General features: G+C 33.2%; 1 protein-coding gene across 1 annotated transcript in view; it reads right to left on the bottom strand.

Annotated features, from left to right (window-relative positions):
- The window catches only part of LOC129221525 (probable 18S rRNA (guanine-N(7))-methyltransferase), a 67,379-nt gene that overhangs the window by 34,458 nt on the left and 9,412 nt on the right, over positions 1-23,509 (bottom strand). Inside the window, exons 2-4 of the mRNA XM_054856019.1 lie at positions 20,212-20,249; positions 12,906-13,001; positions 818-900 (exon numbers count right to left, since the gene is read on the bottom strand). Of these exons, the coding sequence (XP_054711994.1) occupies positions 818-900; positions 12,906-13,001; positions 20,212-20,249 (217 nt within the window). The remainder of the gene's footprint in view (positions 1-817; positions 901-12,905; positions 13,002-20,211; positions 20,250-23,509) is intronic.

Genomic DNA, 23,509 nt, shown 5'->3' on the forward strand with positions numbered 1-23,509 from the left:
ATCAAAAGAAAACATAAAAAAAGTTTATAAAAGATAGCGTATGCCAAAATAATTTCTAATTGTCAAAAATATTAAAACGTTTACAAGACGCAAAAGGATTGAAATCTACAACAAAGTAAGCAATATTCTCGACACACGTATTGAGCACATCCTACCCATTGCTCTCTTTTTTTTTTCAATAAATATCACCAAACATGAAAAAAGTCGCCTAAAAATATAAAAAGTCACAAATGTTGAAAAATAGTTGCAAAAGTCGCCTTTTTAGTTGCCAGTGGCAACCCTAATGTTAATAAAAACTGCATGATAAAATTTAAGGACACTTTGCCTTTTAGTCAAATCATACAAACTTTAAAATCTGGGTAAGCTCATAATAAAAAATTAGGTAGTTTAATCAGTGGCGTCGCTAAGAAGGGGCAGGGGGGGAGGTTTGCCCTGGGTGTCACCTGTCTGGGGGGGAGGGTGACACCCAAAGTGGAAATACAAGTGTTTGAAAAATATGAAGCTAAAAGGAAATTTTAAGACTACAAATTTAAAAATTTCATAGGGAGTAAATTCCCGGATTTGTTTTTTGTACATTAGCTCACTTAAAATTTTGTTGTAACACAAATGAAGTTGTGTCTGAAAATTGCATGAATTTCATGTTGATATATATATATATTTTTTCCTTTCGCATTTGTTTGTGTGGGGGGGGGACGGGTGACACCACTAATTACCGCTCCGGATGTCATCCATGCTAGGTACACCACTGGTTTAATATAATTATTGTCAACAAATAGAACAGTGACATTTCACATAAAAAATAAAATTTCTTACTCACAAAGCATGGCTTGACTAATATCAATACCGATCCAGCTATGTCCTTGCTCTTCTAATGCTTGCCCACTAAGTCCAGATCCACATCTATGCAGAATTATTTTTTAATTAGAAAGAAAGACATCATGGTATAAGCATAATACTCACCATTGAAATGGTTCTGTGGGTGGAAATGTGAACTACTTTTTAGGGTGATCTATATTATATAGGCAAATTTTTAAAACTAGTTTACATATCTGGGCACCCCCAAATTTTGTTACTAAAAATAAAGTAAGTATTCTGGTAAAGTTTGAAGATAATATTCCAATTGGAAGACGGTGCTAAAAGACATGCAATATTAAGAATAAATTTGAAAATTTGGAGGTTGTTTTAAATTAAGTACAACTGCATGAGCAGTGGTAAATCAGTTTATTTCACTGTATAATATTGATGAATAACACAAAAATCTTATAGGCAAGTAGTGAGTGGGGGTGAATAAACATGGTATAATCCTCTGAAGTTCACGGCTCCTAACTTACAACAGCTGCTTGTTCTGTTTTTTGGTCGGAACCCACTTTCAGCTAATTTCAACCATTTGCAGGAGGAACTGCTTCGATTCTTGTCAGAAGCCTTTTGAATCCTTCAAGCAGTTTGACACCACACTCAGTTATATCATTAACCGTTTACCGGCCAATGTTCCAAAAATGGAACATCATATTTAACTGAAAATTTTCCCAAGAAATAACGTTAAAATAAAAAAGTTTTTTTTAACACAGTTTAATCTTATTTCAAAGTAATTTTTGATTTCCTAATTAATTGTTTATATATTTTCAATTATTTATTGCGATTTTTCAAAGATGGGTGTTTTTTTAGCTTTTTGCAACTTTTTCTTATAAAATTTACCAAAAATTGGCTTTTTCAGAAAATGTGATGATATTTATCATAGTTGTGAAAAATACTTCAATGTATGATTTTAAAATGCTTGTAGAAATGTACAATGATATTTCCAAAAGATGTACCCCTTCAAAATAGCATGTTCCAATTTTGGAACATTGGCGCTTTTAGGGAGTCAAATTTCCAAGAAGTAAATCGTTCGACTTCAAAGGGGAAATTTCATTTTTCGTAATATATGTTTCTTTTTTCTTCTCATTTTCAATGTACTCTGATGTAGGTGTTGGCAAAACCAAGTAAGTTTATGTTTTTACAGGATATGAAGTTTCGTTAGCAAAGAAAATAAAAACAGTCTACTGTTTGACGGACTATATGGCTCCGCATCCACACCTGCTCGGACAGCTGCATTGTCACGTGATAATAAAAAAATTATACTAGTGAGCGTTTTATTCTTCATATTTTAAATGCAGTTCAATAATTCGCTAGCTTTGTTTTCGAGCGAAACAAAATTCTGTTTGACGTATACCAACTGTTCATAACTGTTAAAAAATGTATACAAGATTTCTTACTGTAGAACAAGCTGTGGCTTATTTAGAGACATCGTCAGATTCGGATATGTCAGATGTAGATATATGCCAATTACCCCCTGATGAACCAGGCAATATCACTGAGGAAGAAGACATTCTAGAAGACGAGTTACAACCTATTACACCAATTGATGTATGTGGACAGGTGGACATTTTTTTCGCCAACTCTCGTGAAAATTTAACAAAAAAATCGGAGGAAGAACAAAGTCTGAAATCATTAGATAATAAAAGTAAAAAGCGAATGAAAACGGAAAAAAATAAAAAGTTGGAATTATCAGGAAATAAAAGTAGAAAAAGAATGAAAATGGATTTAACTTGGGAGAAGAAAGCTAATTTTCAGAAACTGATTTCGTCAGAAAGTATTGAACCACTTCGACACGCATTTCCGAATATGGTGGATTTATCTCCAATTGATTTATTTTTTAAAATTTTACCTTTGCAGTATGTTGAACACTTAGCAAATATGACAAACTTGTATGCATTGCAAAAAGGAGAATCAATAGATGTTGACAGAGATGAAATCCTACAATTTTTTGGTTTGCTGCTATTGAGTGGGTACCATTCCGTTCCTTCTGAAGATATGTATTGGAGCAGTGCAGAAGATACATCTGTGCCAATTGTACCAACAATTATGCCTCGAAATCGTTTTCGAAAAATAAAAAACAACTTTCATTTGATGGACAACCATGAATTAAAACAAAATGACAAACTTGGAAAAGTATACCCTATTTACGAAGAATTGTGTAAAAACCTTCAACAATTTGGTGTATTTCATGAAAAATTGAGCATAGATGAATCTATGGTTCCCTACTACGGTCGGCATTCATGTAAAATGTTTATTAGAGGAAAACCAATAAGATTCGGCTTCAAAATTTGGATGCTGTGCTCTTCAAGTGGATACCCATATTCCATGGAGATTTATTCAGGCAAAAAAGAAGGATCCCCTGATGTGCAATTAGGATCCAGAGTTGTAAATGATCTATTATCAGTTTTGACTGACACGTCTAAGCATGAAGTATACTTTGATAACTTTTTTACATCATATGACTTAATTTCTCAGCTATCAAAAAAAGGTGTACGAGCAACAGGAACAATTCGTGAAAACCGAACTGGCCATTGTCCACTGAAATCCAAAAAAGCCCTTTCTAAAGAAGATCGTGGAAATTTTGACTATCTATCTGATGGATCAGTGTACATGTGCAGCTGGAATGATAATGCAGTGGTTACAGTAGCATCTAATTGTTATACACATGAGCCACTTGCATCTGCAAAATGTTACTCATATGCGCAGAAATGCAAGATAGATGTGCCACAACCTCATCTTATCAAGAGATACAATGAAGGAATGGGGGGTGTGGACGTCTTAGATAATCTTTTAGGGAGCTACAGACCTCATTTGAGAAGTAAAAAATGGTGGTGGAATCTTTTTAGTAATGCTCTGAATATTTCAGTTGTAGCTAGTTGGTTACTTCATTGTGAGTTACACGAAGTCAAGATGAAGCATTTAGAGTTCCGAAGAGAAATAACAACTCACCTCCTAAGAAGAAAAGTACGAGTGGAAAGTCATCCAGGGCCTCGTTGTCATTTACATAAATAATCAAGAATGTCTGACGGACATTATATTGTATCTGCATCCCAAGGATGTTGTGCGGTGTGCAAAAAAAATACTACTAAGAAATGTTTCCATTGCGACAAACGACTTCACCAACAATGCTTCCTTTCATATCATGGGCATTAGATATTTCTGTATTGGATTTTCTAAATTCTGGTATGTACATAAATGCAATTAAAAATATTATTTTTTCCGTAATAAAGTATGCTAAGATAAAAACTGCATTCAAAACCTCTTAGTTTAAAAAAAATCCCTGAAAAAAAAAACTTCATGCAAAGCGCCAATGTTCCAAAAATGGAACACACTGAAAAACATAGTAAAAAATTTTTTTCTGGAAATTTTATTTTATTTCTGTATTTACTAGACATAAATAGACATAATTTCAAAAAGTTACTCAAATTTGATCTTCCGTCAATAGTTCGGCGGTTAAACGGTTAAGAACTTCAATGTATTTTGTGGTTATTCCATTCATTTGGATGCATGATCAAAAAAATTGAATTTATTTTTAACTTTTCAAACAGTTGCAGAAATCTTTTATTGGCAAAGTTAGTCCAATCGGTTGGTCAGTTAAAGAATAAATCTCCTCTTATCTTCCAGTTCCTAGGCTCACACTCAGGCTCATCCTTTTTTGAGATATTTCTGTGTTTACATGTAAGTGGGTGTGGTTTTGGTTGTTTTTCAGTATAATTTGCATTAAGTACTTTGACCCCTCCTGGAAAAAGGCAAAATGACAGGCTGGCTCACTCTCAATTTTCTTGACAATTTCCATTTTTGGCTCATTTGATACTTTTTCTGAGAGAATAAATGTAAAACAACTAACTAATCTAAGGCGTACCAAAGATGATACTTTTTGGCACTTTTAACCACTTTGCTGATTTGAGGATCAATAACTTCAATCCTGGTCAGGTCTTTCAAAGCAACATTTGTAGCCATAGGGGCTTCAAACCAATATTTTATATATATATATATATATATATATATATATATATATATATGGGTCATTCCATACAGATTCAACGGATGAGTGCGCTCGAACATTTTTAATTTTTTTGAAACTCATATCCCAAAAAGATGTATGTGAATGATGTTTAAAACCACTTTTATTTTTTTCTAACCTTAACCCTTGATTTTTTAGGGGTCATCAAAAGTGATTTCCGCAGTCAAAAATGGGACTTTTAGACCTTTGCATTTTGGCCAAAATCTATTTGAATTACATTTATGGCAGTTAATTTTACGCTTTGATGTTAAAGTGCATAAGATGATAGTCTTACATGCTGAGTTACGTGGCTGTAACTTAATAATTAAAATAATGGCAACAGGTTAAATTTCAAGGTCAAATGTAAAATTTTTACTCATTTTAAATGAGGATAACTCGCGTAGGGGACGGAAACACAAAATGAAATACGGCAAAAACTAATCACTGGAACCATGCTAATAAGAATATGTAACTGTTGCTGTGTGTTTGCTTACCCTTTATTGGTTACATTCCCTCAAAGATCAGAAGAATGACAAAAAATGACATTTTTAGACCCCTATAAACCAAAAGGGGATGGAATTAAAAATAAAATTTCTTGGCAAATTGAATATTCCATTCAAGTACTATATATGTTATATATATTGTTTTGTGTATTTGGTTTGTAAAAAATATACAGGTCTTTGAAATTGAGCAATTTTGCTAGTTAATTTACGCACTAAAACAGAAATAAAAAGCGTGAAAACTTCATTGCACTTTCTTAAAACGGCTTAAAAGTGCCTTGTGATACAAGTTAATACTTTAAAAGAAGTGGCGCACAGATTCAGAGAATAGGTATCAAGAGAGTAACATACTACCCATTTGAACAATTCTTAATTTATACACTTGATAAGAAATAAAATTGAAGCACACTTTGCTTAGGAGTTTCAAAGACTTGTCTAATTATTTTCAAGGTTTGGTTGGTTAGATTGGGTTTTTCATTCAAGAGCCCTTGTAGGCTATACTGCGCCAATTCTTTTCAGGGATTTTAGAACCTATTAATAATTTGCACTTTCCAGCCTCTGAAATTGAGTAGTAGATTATACACTTGTACAGTAGTGTTCAATCTTTGTAAGAAACGGCTATTTTAAGTTTAAAAGAAAAAATAAACATTAATTTCCTATTCAAAAAAGAAAAAAATCATGATTTTTTTTTTTTTTTTTGTAAGATTTTGGAAGGATAAGTTGTTACTATATTAACTCTTCCCAAAACTGGGGAGCATTGTCCCCTTTGCCCCCCCCCCCTATAAATCCACCCATGCTCTTCTGAACTATTCAAAAACGAAAAAATGATTTTTTTTTTTAATTTTTGGAAGATGTGTTGTTACTACATAAAGTCCTCCCAAAACTGGGGGGGGGGGGGGGCATTGCCCCCCTCTGACCCCCATAAATCCGCCCATGCTTAGAAATATTTGGTTATGAATGAGTAGTTCATACTTGATTGACAGCTTAAGTAGTTAATTTATAGACTATCTACACACACAAATTTTCAATACACACAAACATATGCTCTGTATATTAACGTATCTAAATTGCTTTAAACATATGCAAAAACATTATATATACAAAATTTAAATTTTAAAAAGTGTGTTTTTTATTTCCTGTTTGAGTGTAGTTTTGAAAAAATTAACTCACCTAGTAGTCCTATAGTTGTAATGGTGACTCAAATATATGGCATTTTGGAATACTTTTCCAAGGCACATTCATAATTTGATATTTTGAAAATGTACTAGGAGCAAGACAATGACAGGGGTTCTAAATTTAGTGATCAACACAAGCTATGTAATAACTTTTTTGATAAAAATGGGCATTTTCTTTTGACAGTCTTTTTAGTAACACACTATTCTTCATACCTATTGCTAGGGGACAATAATTTTACAGTGATAATACTTAAATACGGTGGCATAAAGCAGTGATTAAATGTTGTATCGGGAATTTTATTTGCAGAGTCAAACCAATCTTGCAGCGTTTTTTCAGCTAGTTTAATATACTGAATGCGGATACATGCAATGTTTAGTAGCAAAAATTCAGAAGGTATACATTTCTGTAGGAATTAAAATGTGATTTCTAATAGTTCTTTCCAAGCTAGTCTTAGTAGTATCAATTCTTTTTACGGTTCTTCTGATTCTGTTACAATGTCCATTACCGTGTGATATTGCATAGAAATGCCATTCAGCTCTCAAGTTGACATCCGTTTCATGATTATGTAAATTAAGAAAGTTCTTTCTATTTTTGTTGTGTATTTGAGTAAAGTATTTGAGTACGCTACATGCTGTGTCACCACCAGAACTATAGTACTACTGTGTGAGTTCATTTTCTTAAAACTACACTGAAGCAAGAAATGAAAAACACACCTTTTTCTTTCCTTTCAACTATGTAGATAATGCTTTTGCACATGTTTAGGCAAGTTACATAAGTTAATGTACAGAGCGTATGTTTGTATGTATTGAAAATTTGTGTGCATAGATAGTCTATAAATTAACTACTTAAGCTGTCAATCATGTATGAACTACTCATTTATGTCAGTGTTGGGCATTAATCAACTAAATCCTCAATTGACTAAAGTAATCTGACTCCCATTTAGTTCAGACTAATATTTTTAAAATTTAATTCAATTGCAGACGAAGATTAACGTTAGTTTAAACTAACTCGTTAGTTGATTAAAAAAACTAATTTAGTTCAGATTGATTTAGTTCAGATTAAATTCGTAAAATATAAATGTCACATGAACAGAGGCACATTTGTATTTCTACGTGTATGTACATATTTGTACGTGTAAATACATATTTGTGCGTGCATATAGGAGAAGGTACATGTATATACAAGTATGTTCATGTACACACGAGAATATATGTTAACATACGTGTTACCCCGAGTATACTCATGTACAGGGGTAAATTTCTATTTAAACGTGTATATACATATAGATGCATTTATATAAGAGAAAATACGTGTATATACGAGTAAGTACGTGTACACATGACAAATAAGTGTTTAACCCGAGTATACTCATGTACGAAGGCACATTTGTATTTCTACGTGTGTATGCATATTTATGCGTTTATAAACGAGTAAATACATATATATAAGATTATGTACGAGAACACACGATAGTATGCGTATAGATACGTGTTACCCCGAGTATACTCGTGTACAGAGGTAAATTTGCTTTTAATTGTGTATATACATACTTATGCGTGCACACAAGCGAAAATACGTATGTACGTGTACACATGAGAATATGCGTATAGATACGTTTTACCCCGAGTATACTCATGTAAAGAGGTACATTTGTATTTCGACGTGTATGTACATATTCAAGCATGCATATACGAGAAAGTACATGTACATACAAGTATGTTCGTGTACACACGAGGATGTGCGTATAGGTCTGTGTTACCCCGAGTAAACTTGTGTAAAGAGCTACATTTGTATTTGTACGTGTATATAGATATTTATGCGTGCATAAATGAGAAGGTACGTGTATATACAAGTATATTCATTTACACGCGAGAATATATGTAAACATACGTGTATCTATTCGCATATTCTCTTGTGTACACGAACATACTCGTATATACTTGTCTTTTCTCGTATATACTCGCATAAAAGTGTATGTACAATCTTATATACAAATTCTCCTCTTTGCACGAGTATACTCGGGTTAACACGCATCTATATGCATATTCTCGTGTGTACACGAACATACTTGTATATACAAGTACTTTCTTGTATATGCACGCTTAAATATGCATGAACACGTAGAAATACAAATGTACCTCTTTACACGAGTATACTTGGAGTAACACAAAACTGCACACATCTTCTCATGTGTACAAGAGCATACACGTATTTTCGCTTGTGTGCACGCATAAGTATGTATATACACAATTAAAAGCAAATTTACCTCTGTACACGAGTATACTCGGGGTAACACGTATCTATATGCATATTATTGTGTGTACACGTACATACTCGTATATACACGTATTTACTCGTTTATAAACACATAAATATGCATATACACGTAGAAATACAAATGTGCCATCGTACACGAGTATACTCGGGTTAAACAAGTATCTATATACCTACTGTCGTGTGTACACGTACTTACACGTATATACATGTATTTTCTCGTATATGCATGCATCAATGTTACACACACACGTTTAAATAGAAATTTACCTTTGTACATGAGTATACTCGGAGTAACACGTATGTTTACATATATTCTCGTGTGTACATGAACATACTTGTATATACACGTACCTTCTCGTTTATGCACGCATAAATATCTATATACACGTACAAATACAAATGTAGCTCTTTACACGAGTATACTCGGGGTAACACATATCTAGACGCATATTCTCGTGTGTACACGAACATACTTGTATGTACACGCACTTTCTCGTATATGCACGCTTGAATATGTATACATACGTCAAAATACAAATTTACCTCTTTACACGAGTATACTCGGGGTAACACGTATCTATATGCATATTCTCATGTGTACACGTATATACACGTATTTATGCTTGTGTGCACGCATAAGTATGTGTATACACAATTAAAAGCAAATTTACCTCTGTACACGAGTATACTCGGGGTAACATGTATCCATATGCATATTCTCTTGTATACACGTACATCCTCATATATACATGTATTTACTCGTATATGCACACATAAATATGTATATTCACTTAAAAATTCAAATATACCTCCGTACACGAACATACGCGGGATAACACGTTTATATACGTATTGTCACGCACATAGTCGTATATACACGTATTAACTCGTTTATGCTTGCATAAATATGTACATACACATAGAAATATAAATGTGCCTCTTTTCATGTGACATTTATATTTTACAAATTTAATCTGAATTCAAAATGTAATCAAATCAATTTGATTACTTTTAATCTGATTACTTTTAACCTGACTAAATTCAATTTGATTAATTTAATCTGAACTAAATCAATCTGAACTAAATTAGTTTTTTTAATCAACTAACGAGTTAGTTTAAACTAACGTTAATCTTCGTCTGCAATTGAATTAAATTTTAAAAATATTAGTCTGAACTAAATGGGAGTCAGATTACTTTAGTCAACTAATCAATCAATTACAAATTTAGTTGATTTTTTTAGTTGATCCCCAACACTGATTTATGTCCAAATATTTCTAAGTTATCAAAATAAAATAATTATTTTTATGCTTAAAATAACTTTTCCCAGCATAATATATTACATACAGCACACTATACGTAATTTAAGAAAACGCAATGAAGTTTTCACATTTTTCATTTCTGTTTTAGTGTGTGAATTAACTAGCAAAATTGCTCAATTTCAAAGACCTGTATCATTTTTAAAAACCAAATACACAAAACAGTATATATAACATGTATAGTACTTGAATGGAATATTCAATTGGCCAAGAAATTTCATTTTTAATTCCATCCCCTTTTGGTTTACAGGGGTCTAAAAATGTCATTTTTCTCAATTTTCTGATCTTTGAGGTGCTGTAATTTATAAAGGGTAAACAAACACACAATTACAGCTATATTTTCTCATTAGTGTGACTCCAGTGATTGGTTTTTGCCATATTTCACTTTGTGTTTTTATCCCCTAAGCGAGTTATGACCCTTTGAAATGAGTAAAAAATTTTACTTTTGCCCTTGAACTTTTGCCTGCTGCTATTATTTTAATTATTAAGTTACAGCTACATAACTCAGTGTGTGAGACTACTACCTTATGTACTTTAACATTAAAATGTAAAATGTTCTGCCATGATTGTTATTCAATTAGATTTGGGCCAAAATGCAAAGGTCTAAAAGTCGCATTTTTGACTACGAAAATGACTTTTGATGACCCCTTAAAAATTAAGGGTTAAGGTTAGAGAAAAAATAAAAGTGGTTTTAAACATCATTCATAGGCATCTTTTTGGGATATGAGTTTTAAAAAATTTAAAAATGGTCGAGCGCACTCATCAAAGTTCACAAAGGGTTATGAGAATTTTCTTCTTCTGTGTGGGTTTGAAACCATTTTCCACACAAAACAAGTGGATTTTTATGACATATAGCGGTCTCGCCATCCAACGAGGGTGGTTTACTGCAACTGTAGCTCTCCAATGAATTTTGTCTGGAGTATAGCCCAGAGCCAGTAGAGACAGCTCCATTAATTCTAAGTAGAGTCCAGTCCATTTCTTGGTTGTTTTTTCTTGCCTAAGGCATTTACTGCAGTGAGCTTTAAATTTTCACTACCAGGAGCTACTTCCAGTGCTCGATAGTTTTCTTGGTATACAAAGGGCCATGCTGTTTGAACGCCCTTCTTTTTGGAGATAATGACGGCTTACATCTCTTCTGATTTGAATCACCAGAACATTCTGGTTCATCTTTGGCTGAACCAGAATTTTCTGGTGATGCATCTTTTGAATCTGAATTTGAAATAGTCAGTTAGAGAACATGTGCTACTGCATAATTAAAATATTACCAGATAAATGAGTTAAAAGTAGACTAAATATTTCACTTTGTCCTACATACCCCTATCCAAAACTCTTTTACGTTTAAGTCCAAACTTAGCGGTTAGATTCAACGTCTTGGTGGATTTATATTTTTTGCACATTCTGATTGAGTAGGGTTTTGTTGTGTTTTTTCGGTGAAAATATTGATATGTATCAGGAAGAATAACTTAGTTCTCTCTTTTTCAAGTCTTTTTTTTTTTGAGAAAAATTCTTTCCTGTAGCATTTCTTGTCTTCTGATGACATAATCATATTTCTTCCCACCCTCAGATCAATTAAAAACTCTTTTTTTTGCCTACTTTGCACATAGCAAGTGCAGTGTTGTGAGCAAAATCAAATACCATACCTTGCTGCACATGAAATAGTGTTTCACGTTTTTTTTTTTTTCCCCCAGATCAGAGATTCTTCTTTTATTTATTTTTTTTAACAGAAGCCATTCAGAGTGTAATGTTTCAAGCTTATCAATACCATGTTTTAAAAGTATTTTTTGGGACAGCGGCCTTTGGCTTCACTAAAATTAATTCTTCTACAGTGACTTGTACTTCAGACCCCCCCCCCCCCTTTAGGGAAAAATAAACTTAAGAAGTATTTGCCATTGGAGTTGGTACTTGTTTAAATCTAGATATTGGTTATATTGTTGATACCTTTAAAGCTATAGTGTTGGCTTGACATATTGAAGTTGATTACAAAGCCATATTTTCACAAAAAAGTCTTAAACATAGTTGTTTCTTGTACAAAAACAATCCTTAAATAAAACCATTGATAGTTCTATTTTTTAAACTTTTTAATGTATTTTTCCTGATATTTCTTTCACAAGAACAGCATCTTGGTAAAAATAAGAACTTGGAAAATAATATTTGCAATGCAAGAAAATATCAAAATTTCAGAAATTTTTGAGAGGTTGAGCACTGCCTTCTACTCCACCTGGGATATTGAAGTTTTGGCACTTTACTACTGTCAACTACAGTAAAAAAAAAAGATGATGCCCTGAAGTGTAGAATATGATTAAAATACTTGGACTACCCTACAACTTATTCCATAAATAAAATGTTTGTTGATGAACTCAACGTTTTCCGAAAAGATAAAATGTGGTTTTGATTAGATAGCTAAATTTTATAAATACTTATGTCCAGAGAGGCTACAAAAGCAGCTCAATGTAACTAACATTTAAATGAAAATAAAATTTCAATTTAAGAATCAGTTGTTTACATAACATTTTTAGATTTGGTAAATTTGATTGTGTCACAATAAAACAGTTAGTATTTGAAAATATGAAAGCTTATTCCAATATCAAGCACATAATAGAAGTCATGAAAGTTAAGACAGGAATGAATCCCCTATACAGTGTCAAAATAAATCTCACTTTAAAATTCAAGTTAGAATGATGATCAGAATCTTATAGGATATTTCCATGATAAACAAAAAAAATAATAATATTGCCTTTAACTTTAATAAATATTTTAAGCAAAGAAAAAGTTACTCACCCAAGGTCGAGAATTAAACAAGACTGATCATCTGGAAGTGCCAAAAGTTCAATAGCTCTTTCAGACATCTGAACTTGAATGTCAATCATACGAGAACTAAAATGAAGCATTTAAAATTGAAGAAGATATATGAGATTATGAATAGAATAAACAATAAGAATTTTGAAAAACTGAAAACCAACAAAAAATTGTAATATGCTATTTCTAGTGTTGCTTAGCTTACTTGATCAGGCCTCTGATCCGCATTGGTGGGTATTAACAAACAATTTGAAGGCTGTCCTTTGAAGGACACTACATGTTTTTGAAAAAAGATTATTGTTCGTTATTAACAAAATTGTATTTAGGGCAGATCAATTTACTCTATTACAACAGGAATTGAACTAGAAAATGTTGCCATCTAAATTGTTTTTAATATACACAGAATTTAAGGTAGGATACTTATATTGATATTGCATGTGCTGCCCCGTCAGATGGAGTGTTATTATTGATAGCCACTTCGTTTCTAATAACAGAGACGAAACCCTCAATTATCATTTTAGAAATAATTTCCTGCTTATTTGCCTACAGTTTAGCAATTGGCAAATTGTCCCAATACAATTCTGATAGGCGGATAATCAGGGGCGGCATTTCAGCATTTCATTTGGGGGGGGGGGGGTCTAGTTTCTTAAATATGAATTACCTCAGTATGAAACCAAAACACATATTGACTAACAGCAAGTAATCATGATATGGGTTTAGAATTAACCTTTAGCCAACGGCGGTACATATGCTGTACCGACAAAAAGTGCTCTCTTCCTACGGCTGTGGTACAACGTCTGTACCAGTCCTTCCCTTCCCCCTCCAGTTACTTCCCGCAGTTGATAATCCTTTCACACACGCCTACGCAGGGAGAAAATGAATGAAACGTACTACACCCCTTTTGGGGGTCTGTCAATCAGAGGCGTTTGGCATAGTTTTGTTCCCAGTGAAGGAATGTGTGGCTAAGTTTCGAAAAAGAGGGGAGAAAGTTAAGCAGAAGTAAAATACTTGAAGGAAAGAAAAATTTTTGATAGCCTTTTTCTGTTTAATAACCCAATAGTAAGTCTTCCTATAATTAATAACAGCATATTTTACTGAGTACAAAATACCTATTTAGTTTAAGCAGTGTAGATATTTAGGGAGCAGAGCGCAAGAAACATCATTCTCCAAAATATTTCTTTTGTTATGGTTTTATAAAAATAATTAAACACTTGAAAAGCATATCTTATTTTGCTAACTTTTCGAAAATGAATATCATGCTGAATAAGAAACAACTTATCAATTTGCGATTTGCCACATTTCATTTATTTCTTTATTTACATTTTAACTGAAAATTATTTGTAATACCGTTTCAACAAAACATGGAAAACATTCTAAAATCAATAAATTTGAAAGAGAGGTTCAATTAAGAATCTGTGTCGTGAATCTTTTGGTTTGAAAATTGAAAGTTAGACTAAATGCTCATTTTTTTTTTATAAAAAGAGTCACTAGCACAGCCAGAATTATCTTCTGCAGGGGGTTTTCTGTTCAAAACGAGCCTTTTCATATGTAAAAGTTATTGCACTAGGGATGGCAAGAATGTTAAAATCAAGGGCTCTGAGGGGTGTTTTTACCCCCCCCCCCCCCCACCCTTCGCTACGCCTCAAAATCTATCTAATTGATCACTTATTGAGTGAAAAGCATAAAAACTTAATTTTGATATTTTAGAAAATATAAATGTATTTCCTTGATATTTTGTCTATAGCAAATATTATTTCAGTAGAAAGTCAAAAGGACTAAAGATATGCTGAATGAAACAAAATAAGTATGGTACACCGGGGCATGTTTACAAGGATTTTTTTTTTCGCTGAATTTTTTAATTTTATGGTTCAACTTAGGAATTCTTAAACGTTATGGCCTTACAAAGCAGTTAATAAAGTATAAATTTGTGCATTCAGTTTTCCCCCTGTTTGTATTTAAGGGGCTTAAAATGTTAATTTTTAAGTCAAAGTCGGTTGCTCCTCTTTCTTCCTTGCGCAAAAAAAAAAGAGGTTAAGTGAAAAGATTTATAAGAGCACCTGATATATCTTACTCAGTTTTCAATAAGAGTCTAATGTCTGTTTATTTTTTTTTTTTCTGTTAATTAATTCTTACATTTGGAACTGTTTATGCTAGGAAAAAATGGAAGAAAGAGGTTGGTTTTCTGTTACTCATGCGTATTTTTTTTTTACTTATCTTCTCTTACTCACAAATAACAACGTACTGGGTAGTGAAAATGTATTATAAAGAAAGTACATAAATAGGAAATGTTGAAAAGAGGAAAGACTTGGAATCTAAAACAAATTTGCCCAGATATTTTTCTTGTGCATTGTGAAGGGAGCGGAACTTAATCCTTCAACAATTACTAGAGGTATTTCAACCACAATTAGAAGAAAGAGTGAATGGGAATATCAGGGGATTTGTAGGCTGTCTCTCCATATTATCACACTCGACAGTGATTGACTTTGAAACGCCAGCTTCATATACAAAAAAGGGTGCCTTGCATGCTCTAAAAGATAGATAAGCGCTAACGTTCTTTATGTAAATGAATACGGTGTTCAAGCATATTCCGCTTGCACCTGCTCAGAAAAGCAAAGCAAGGAATTGTTCGCTATTATTGTGGATTCTTTCTTGGACACACGTATTAGTGTCATCATTTTTCTGAATAGCCAAGCTGAAAAGCAAAGTTGCCTCCCTTGAATCTAAGGTATTCTACATTGTATTTACAATGGCTTTGGTCTCAGTTGAACGCTATTTACCTCCGCATTTTAGCGCATAGATAAGGACATCTGGCATTTATTGAATCCAGTGGTCTACCTCACAAATAGAGTTTGATATTTATTATTTTGTTGTCGTTAGCCTTAGGTTAGATGAGAAGCGTTATTTCAGTGATTTCAATTTTAAAACTGAACCAAATATACTTACAGAAAATCTAAACCTAGAGAACCTCATAAGGAACAAGGAGGGAAAAAAATTATTTTCAAACCATTGAATAAGTGATGACTAGCCAAGTATAGTGTCTCACTATAGTAACCCTGTATTGCGGAGAGCTCAGCGGTCGAAGTGGACATCGCCCCCTTTATGCTGTCCTATTCGGGGGGGAAGGAACTAAGAAAGCTTTGAGCCGTAGGGAGAGGGAAAAGATAATTGTATAGTTGCCGTAGCCTAAAGGTTAATAAAAATAAGTGTTGTAAAACAATTTAAATTTTTATGGCAAAATTTGTAGCTTGTTTCAGAATACGTTATCATACCAAGTGTTTTGGTACTACAGTTTTCACCTTTTAATAAAGTTTTGAAGCTTGATTTTTAAAATACGGAAGAACAGGAAATCTTGTAACTAATCCAGCAATGCCCAGTGTCATGCTCTTTTTTCAGCTACGTTTTCTTTCCCCATTGTGCTTCGAAAATGATTCTCTAACCTCCTGAAACATGAAAACAATTTTTTTCAACGAGCTGAACTGATTGGAATAGTTGAAAAATAATTAAAGAAACAAAGTTTCGTACGACAACACACCTTTTACATCTTGCTCTTTAAAATCACCCAGGTAACTTTAAAAACTGTGATGATCTTCATTTTTCATCATTGAATAGTCTATTCTAGGCTAGTCTCTTATAACAAATCTTCTTGCCTCATGCTATAAATTTTACTCATAATTGAAACAATTTATTTTTTGTTTTCAGCATCCAATCCAGTTACTATAGAGCCAACCATACAGGAAAATATTTATCATCAAATCTTGTAAATTTCATTAGAATCAGAATGTATTATTTTATACAATATGTTAAATCAAGGTTTGGCTTTACATCATCATGTGCATTTTGGTCATCTCTTCTAAATTCACTTGAATATTTTTTGCACATTTTTAACATTCTCTGGAGTAACAATTTTTTTTTTTTGAAAATATTCACTCTTGGTTGAAATATACATCCACGTGAAATTTACTAATAGTTTCAATTGTAGCTTAAACTAAAGTTTGAACAGTCCAAAAATTAGGGTTAGCTGATTGAAGATCTTTTGATAGAGTAAAGCATTGTTCAAAAACTCTCCACAATACAAACAAAACGAATAAAAATTCATATGAAGACATATAAAAGCACATTAGCTTCTTCATTATTGAAAGAGTTGATTTGCAAAATCACTGCTTTGAAATTATCGAGAAGCGTTTTTATGATTTAAAAGACCCTCTTGTGTCACCCTGAGATTGCATTGTTAAAGAGCCCACTGAAAAGATATTTGTTGATGTGAGATATTTTTTCAAAAATAGCATGTATTTTTAAGCCGTATCTATGAAAGTATACTATGCGTTGAGTAGTTAAAATGTGTTTCTAGCAGAAGAAAGTGATGAACACTGAAGCGTAACTTGGCCACGTGAAGTGAGGGGGGGGGGGAGCAAACTTTTTTTTCATGGGAAATTTTTTTGATTCATATTCTGCCATCCAATTAAAATAATGAAAAAAATTACTTTTTCAAAAAATATATGAATAAATTCAAGAAAAATCATAATAACTTTTAATGCAATGTATGTTATTCAGTTTAAACAGAACCGAGCTACAGAGAGTAATGCGTACATACATCAGGAGAAAATTTAAAAAAAAATGAAATTTGTCTTCTAAAAAAATATGCTGACCCTTTTTTTGCTGTTGCGTTTATAGTTTACACGATCAATGGCACCAAACAGTTGCGCTTAAGTTTTGTAATCCTAAAGTACAGATTTTATTTTCTAAGCTGTGTGAGTTTTAATTCGCGAATAATTCCATGGATTATAGAAAGCTCAAGAAATTCTAAGTACTTTGGAAATGATTTTTCTTTCTTCCGAAGTTGTTTCCCAGGCCCCCCGGAATGAAGAATCTGTAGTGATGCCCTAAACCAAAGTGATATTCTATTTCAGTGACACGACCTGAAAAAAAGTAGGGGTGGGGGAGGGCACATCAAGAAAGAAAAGAAAAATTGAGATCTGATAGGAAAATGGGGTCCGGGAGCCCTCCCCGGAAAAATTTCGAAACTTGTACCTTTAAAAACGTAATTTTAGACTTTCTTCGTTGATGTTAGGGGAAAAAAAAAGTACAGGGGTCTCAGTGGAAATTCCAGAAGTTGAAGCTTTAAAAACATGATTATAGGGCTTATTTATCGGCGTTAGAGTAACGGATGGAGCTCAAGGGCTGTCCCCGACCGAATTTTGTTTAATAAGTTGAGTTCAATTCCTCCTCCCTCCTGCTTTTGACACAGAAGTTTCAAAATAGCAATTTTAGACTAACGTTGATCATTTTCTGAAGCTCTTCCCTGGTAAAGTTTTTAAAATTATGGTGCTAAAAACTAAAGCAGTGTTTTATAGTCAGGGGTTATTCCACTTAAAATGTGTAGTTTAAAATACCTAATTGCTTATAATATTGGAGAAAGGCGGTATAGGGGCCCTTGCCCGAATATTTTCTGAAATTCAAGTCTTAAAAACGCGATTGTATTGTAAGGCCATATTTTGTTATATTTAGGGGCCAGTAATTTTTTGAAATTAAAGCTCCAAAAACGCAATTTTAAGCAATTTTTGATGTTTTTCGCTAATTGGGGTATTTCCCCTGGAAAATTCGCGAAATTGAAGATGCGAAAATGAAACTTAAGATGCCGCATAACACTTCCAATGTGTTAGGGGTAGGAAGGGGCTTTGAAGGAGCAGTATTGAACACTTTCTTATTTTCAGAAAACTAGAGAAAAAAAGAGAAGAAATAGGATGGGGGGGGGGGAATAGCTGATCAATAAACAGTTACTTTTGAATATTTTCAATTCAAAGATTTCTTTTTAAAAGAAATTAAGATCTTCCCTAACATTACTATTAATTTCTAAAAATCACTATACTTACCACAGACGTGTTCTTTTCTTCTCATCAATAATAAAGGTTTTGAAAAAAGATTCAACTCCTAGATGATATTTTCACTGTGCATAATTATTTGAAGTTATACATTTAGCCTTGTAAGAATATATTTTATCACAAGTTTCACACTTAGTCCAGAATTAAACCGAGTGAAAAAGTTCAGGTCTATATCAGTGGGTCTAGATACTTATGGTTTGTATTTGTATTTGTATACATATCTGCAGATCTACATTTTTAACAACCTGGCCCATGGCTACTCCAAACCAGTTACGTTAAAAGGGGTTTTTTCAATGTACTTTTTCTGAAAACCTGTAGAAAATATCCTCAAAATTTTCTTTTTTGCAAGTCAAATAAAAATACCTTTAAGTATACAGAAATAGGTTTTCTAAAAAGATGGCAACAATTAAAAAGTTTAAATCACTGCGATTTTCTGGTCATTTTCCAACAATTTAAATCGCTCGAAATACAGAGGACAGTCCAACACGATTTATCTTTCTTATTGTTGCAATTATAAAGCTATTTTTATTCACAAAAAAAAAAAAAATCAGCCTACCCTCCATGGAGAGATTGGCGCCAAAATTGAATCAACGCCTGTTTACATATAGATTCACATTGATTCCAAATTTCATCCAGAACGTAGCATCACTTCTAAAGATATGGCACTCACAATGGGAAAAAAAAGAACATTTGATTGCGCCACCCCATTTTAAGCTGTGGACACCAAAATAGAATCAGCTTTTATACCCTCTAAGGGTTACTTGCTGATGAACTTTTGTTTGATTCCGTTCATTATTTCTTGAGATACAGCAGTCACAATTGACAATAAAAAACGTTCTATAGCTCAACCCCCGTTTGAGCCATTGACACCAAAATTGAATCAGCACCTGTACCTGTTAGGGGCAACATATGGACTGAATTTAGTTTGATTCTGCCAGTTACTTCCTGGGGAATATCAGTCATATATAACTCAAGAAAAATCCCCCATTGCTCCACTCCCCTTGAAGGAATTTGCACCAAAAACCAATGGGCAGGAGTTCACATAGGAGCACATATGTGTAATAAATTTCGTTAGATTTCATGTGGTAGTTTTTGCTGTAGAGCAGCCACAAAAAACTAGGCATACACACATGGGCACACACACAGACAGACATTTTCCAAAAATGGTCGAAATGGACTCGCACACCTCAAAATGTTAAAATCCGTCAAAATTCGAAAATTTGCACGAATCCAATACTTTCTTCTATATATTAGATATAGAAGAAAGTAAAAAAGTATACATAATAAAAATATGTTTATATTACTCTGCAATAATGTAATGCATTTAAATTACCAACTTATCATTATTTTTCCCACAAAATTTTTTTTTTAAGTTTCAAAAGTACAAAAATTTTGATAAAAATACTTACTTAGAAGTGTATTTTCTTGCTTCATCTTCATTATAAAACTATTAAAAGGAAATAAGCATTATACAAGATGTTATACAAGAAAATTGGACAAATTAACTAAACTTCAAGTTCTATATCTACAGAAAAATACAGCAGTCAGATTGCGAATGGTACATGTGGAAGTAGATAATTCTGAGAAGAACATAGGACAAGTAAATAACTTTAAAATAAAAATATAAGTATGCACATGGGTCATTTCATGGTATAGTTAGACTTGTGTAAGGGTGCACTACTCTAGCCTTTCGTACAGTATCGTCTGCAGTATCTGCTCAAATTCATTTTTGAAAAAAAAAAATTTCTTTTGGAGGCATCGATACATTTTTTATAACAATCAAAAGTACTTCATCACCATTTAGCAAATGATTGATTTCAAAAAGTATCTTTCCCATATAGCAGAAATAAGGAGATTTCAATGCTAACTTTTCTTTAAAAAAAGTCCATTCTCTAAAATAAAAAAGTGCATATTTTTTCTAGGAAACAAATAAAATGTTCTCTTTCGATGATATGCTCGTTCAATAAGTTCTGTACTACATGATGTGCAAATATTTGTTCAAATCAATATTTATCTAAAATGTTCAAGTAATTGAAAAAAGCTACTCTCACTTCAATTTTTAAAAACCCACATAAAAATTTGAGAAGAGTGGGAGACTTTTTTTTTCTCTCCCTGGATGGTACTGCACTAGGCTTGTAAAACGTCCTATCCATAAAATGCTAAATCAAGAAGTATTTATAGATGTGTTTTTACCTCAAAAATACAGATAATGAAGTTTTCCATTATTTTACTCTCATTCATATTTTTACAGTGAAAAAAATATAAATATTTTGAGATTTATTGTAACAAATAGGATATTTCCCAGTCAAACATTGCGGAAAGAGGAATGACCCAAATTTCTATCTTTAACATACAGATCCAGCTCCAGGGGTATGTGACCTGTGCCACCACCTAGGGCGGCAAATTTTAGGGATGACTATTGTCATAATGTCAAAATGTAAGGAAGCCAAAAAAGAAGAAAACAATGAAAGACTCAAATTTGTTCCTTAGTTTTTTTCCTTGCAGCATACGTGAGAGTACGCTTGATGATTAAAAAAAATATATAAAATTTATTAAGAAGAGGGGGCAGCAAAACTACTAGCACCAGCTCTGATAACATATACAGTCAACTCCTGCTACAAAGCGATTCAACTTACTCAAAATGGCTATAACGCGAATTTTTCACGAATAACGAATTTTAGAGCTAACGCGAATTTTTCGTCTACAGCACGATTTTTTTGGAAAGAAGTATCGGCTTTCTTATTGGCTACTAAATATTGATTTTGTGATTGTTATTACACCCTTTTAAGCATCATTGACAGCGAAAGTTTCCACACCAAACTAGACTACGCATCACGTTGTTAGTGCATCAAATAACCACTCCGTATCTTACATTCTTTTAATTCTTAATATTTAAGTGGATTTAATATAATGCACCTTAGTGGCACCTTCATCTAAAATTTATGAAGATGAGAAGAAAAAGAAAGTTTCTGATTAAAAAAAAAAGCTAAGATTCTCGATATGCTAGAACAACTACAAAACATCGAACCATGGGCGCCAACCTGCCAAAATTATTGGGGGGGCTGAACGTCACCGGTGGTCCAGGAGGTATGTAATCCCTCGGACCCCCCCCCTCCCCGCTCTTTTTCCCAAAAAAAAAGATTTAGATTTTTGAACCTTGAAAATGCTAATTTACATATTTTCTGGTGTATATAATCTGTACAAACAAACAATATGTGGCATGGCATTTTCAAAGTCAATCTAAGAATTGGTATACAAATTTTCTGGTTCAATTAGATCATGTCAATTGCCTTCAGTGAGGGACATTTTTACAGTTCTATTTTGGAGGAAGTCGTGCAGAGGCGTGGACAAGGCCGTATCCAGAGGGGGGGCCTGACGGGCCCGGGGGGCCCCCAGAAACCCAAAATGTTTTGTACCATAAAACAGAAAAAGTTTTTTTTTAAATTCCTAATGTCAGAAAAGGAAAATAAGAACTTTTTTTTTATTCTTTTGCTACTATTCAAAATTTATAATGCTTTGTAGAAATACAGAAAAAGCAGTTCTAGTTCTCATTAGCTGCAAGGCACACTTGAAATTTAGACCTTTAATTAGGACTTCCTGCTCTCTTCCCCAATTCAATTCAGGGCAGTCCAGGGTCAAGGCAGGCCTTTTGTCAGTTCGGTACACTTTTGAAGTCTACTGAACTGACTTCTGTGCACTTCCTCCTCCAGAGGCGTGCACAGAAATTTTGGGGCTGTCACAAATGCTTTTTTTGGGCCCCCTCCATATTGTTTACCCATATTTTCAACCCTAGGTTTAAAAATATTGGGCCCCTTTTAAGCTCGGGCCCGGGACAACAGGTGTCATTTCTCCCCTCTGTGAACGACCCTGCCCTCCTCCACCTAAAACTCTTACAAAACTTACACTGTACTGATTTCGAGCCGGGGACTCCCCAAAGGCTGGGCCCCTAGTTTCCGATTAGGCGAGTATCTTGTTACCAAGATGTACTAAATTCAGCTCCTTGATACATCCTGAGTAAAAAATGCAAAAATCACGATTCTCGCGTTTTTGTAGCATAATTTTCAAGATCATTTTTGTGACTGATATGTTTCTTGTCTTGCATTTATTTAATGCCGAATTCAGTGTCATGGAGGTTCTTTTGTTATTGCTTGTTTTTTTTTCCTTACTTCTACTGCATCTGTTAATACCTTAAGTACGAGAAAAATCATTTTCTGCACTACTTGTGATTGAAAAAAAGTTTGTTTTGAGAAATATTTCGTTGCATTTATTTTTAACTTAAAACGGGTGTGTCCTACAAAGTTATAATCATTTTGTAAGACTGCAATCAACTTCTGAAAAGTGTAAATAAAGAGCTTCAAATAATTTCAACTGTTCGAGAGTCTTTGAAAATTATTTAAGTTTTTGAAATTCCTTGAAAAGTTCTTCAATTTTGTATCTTATCAAGAAAATAAAGTATGAATTGTCCAAATGGCCAGAATATTACTCTTCCGTTCTTGTCTACACCATTTCTTTTAAACTGTTTTGTACAATTTTCATACTGTAGGGCATTTAATGAAAAAATATGGGGGTAGGGGAAGTGATCAAAAACAAACTTCACTAAAAGATGATATCAGCAGATGGCGGGGTGCTTCTCTTTTCTCCTCTCTCATTTTTCCTCTCTGTCCATTAAGTTCCATGATTTGTCGAGCAAGCAATTTTTATTTTGTT

Source organism: Uloborus diversus, chromosome 1 (assembly GCF_026930045.1).
Source record: "Uloborus diversus isolate 005 chromosome 1, Udiv.v.3.1, whole genome shotgun sequence".
NCBI lineage: Eukaryota > Metazoa > Arthropoda > Arachnida > Araneae > Uloboridae > Uloborus > Uloborus diversus.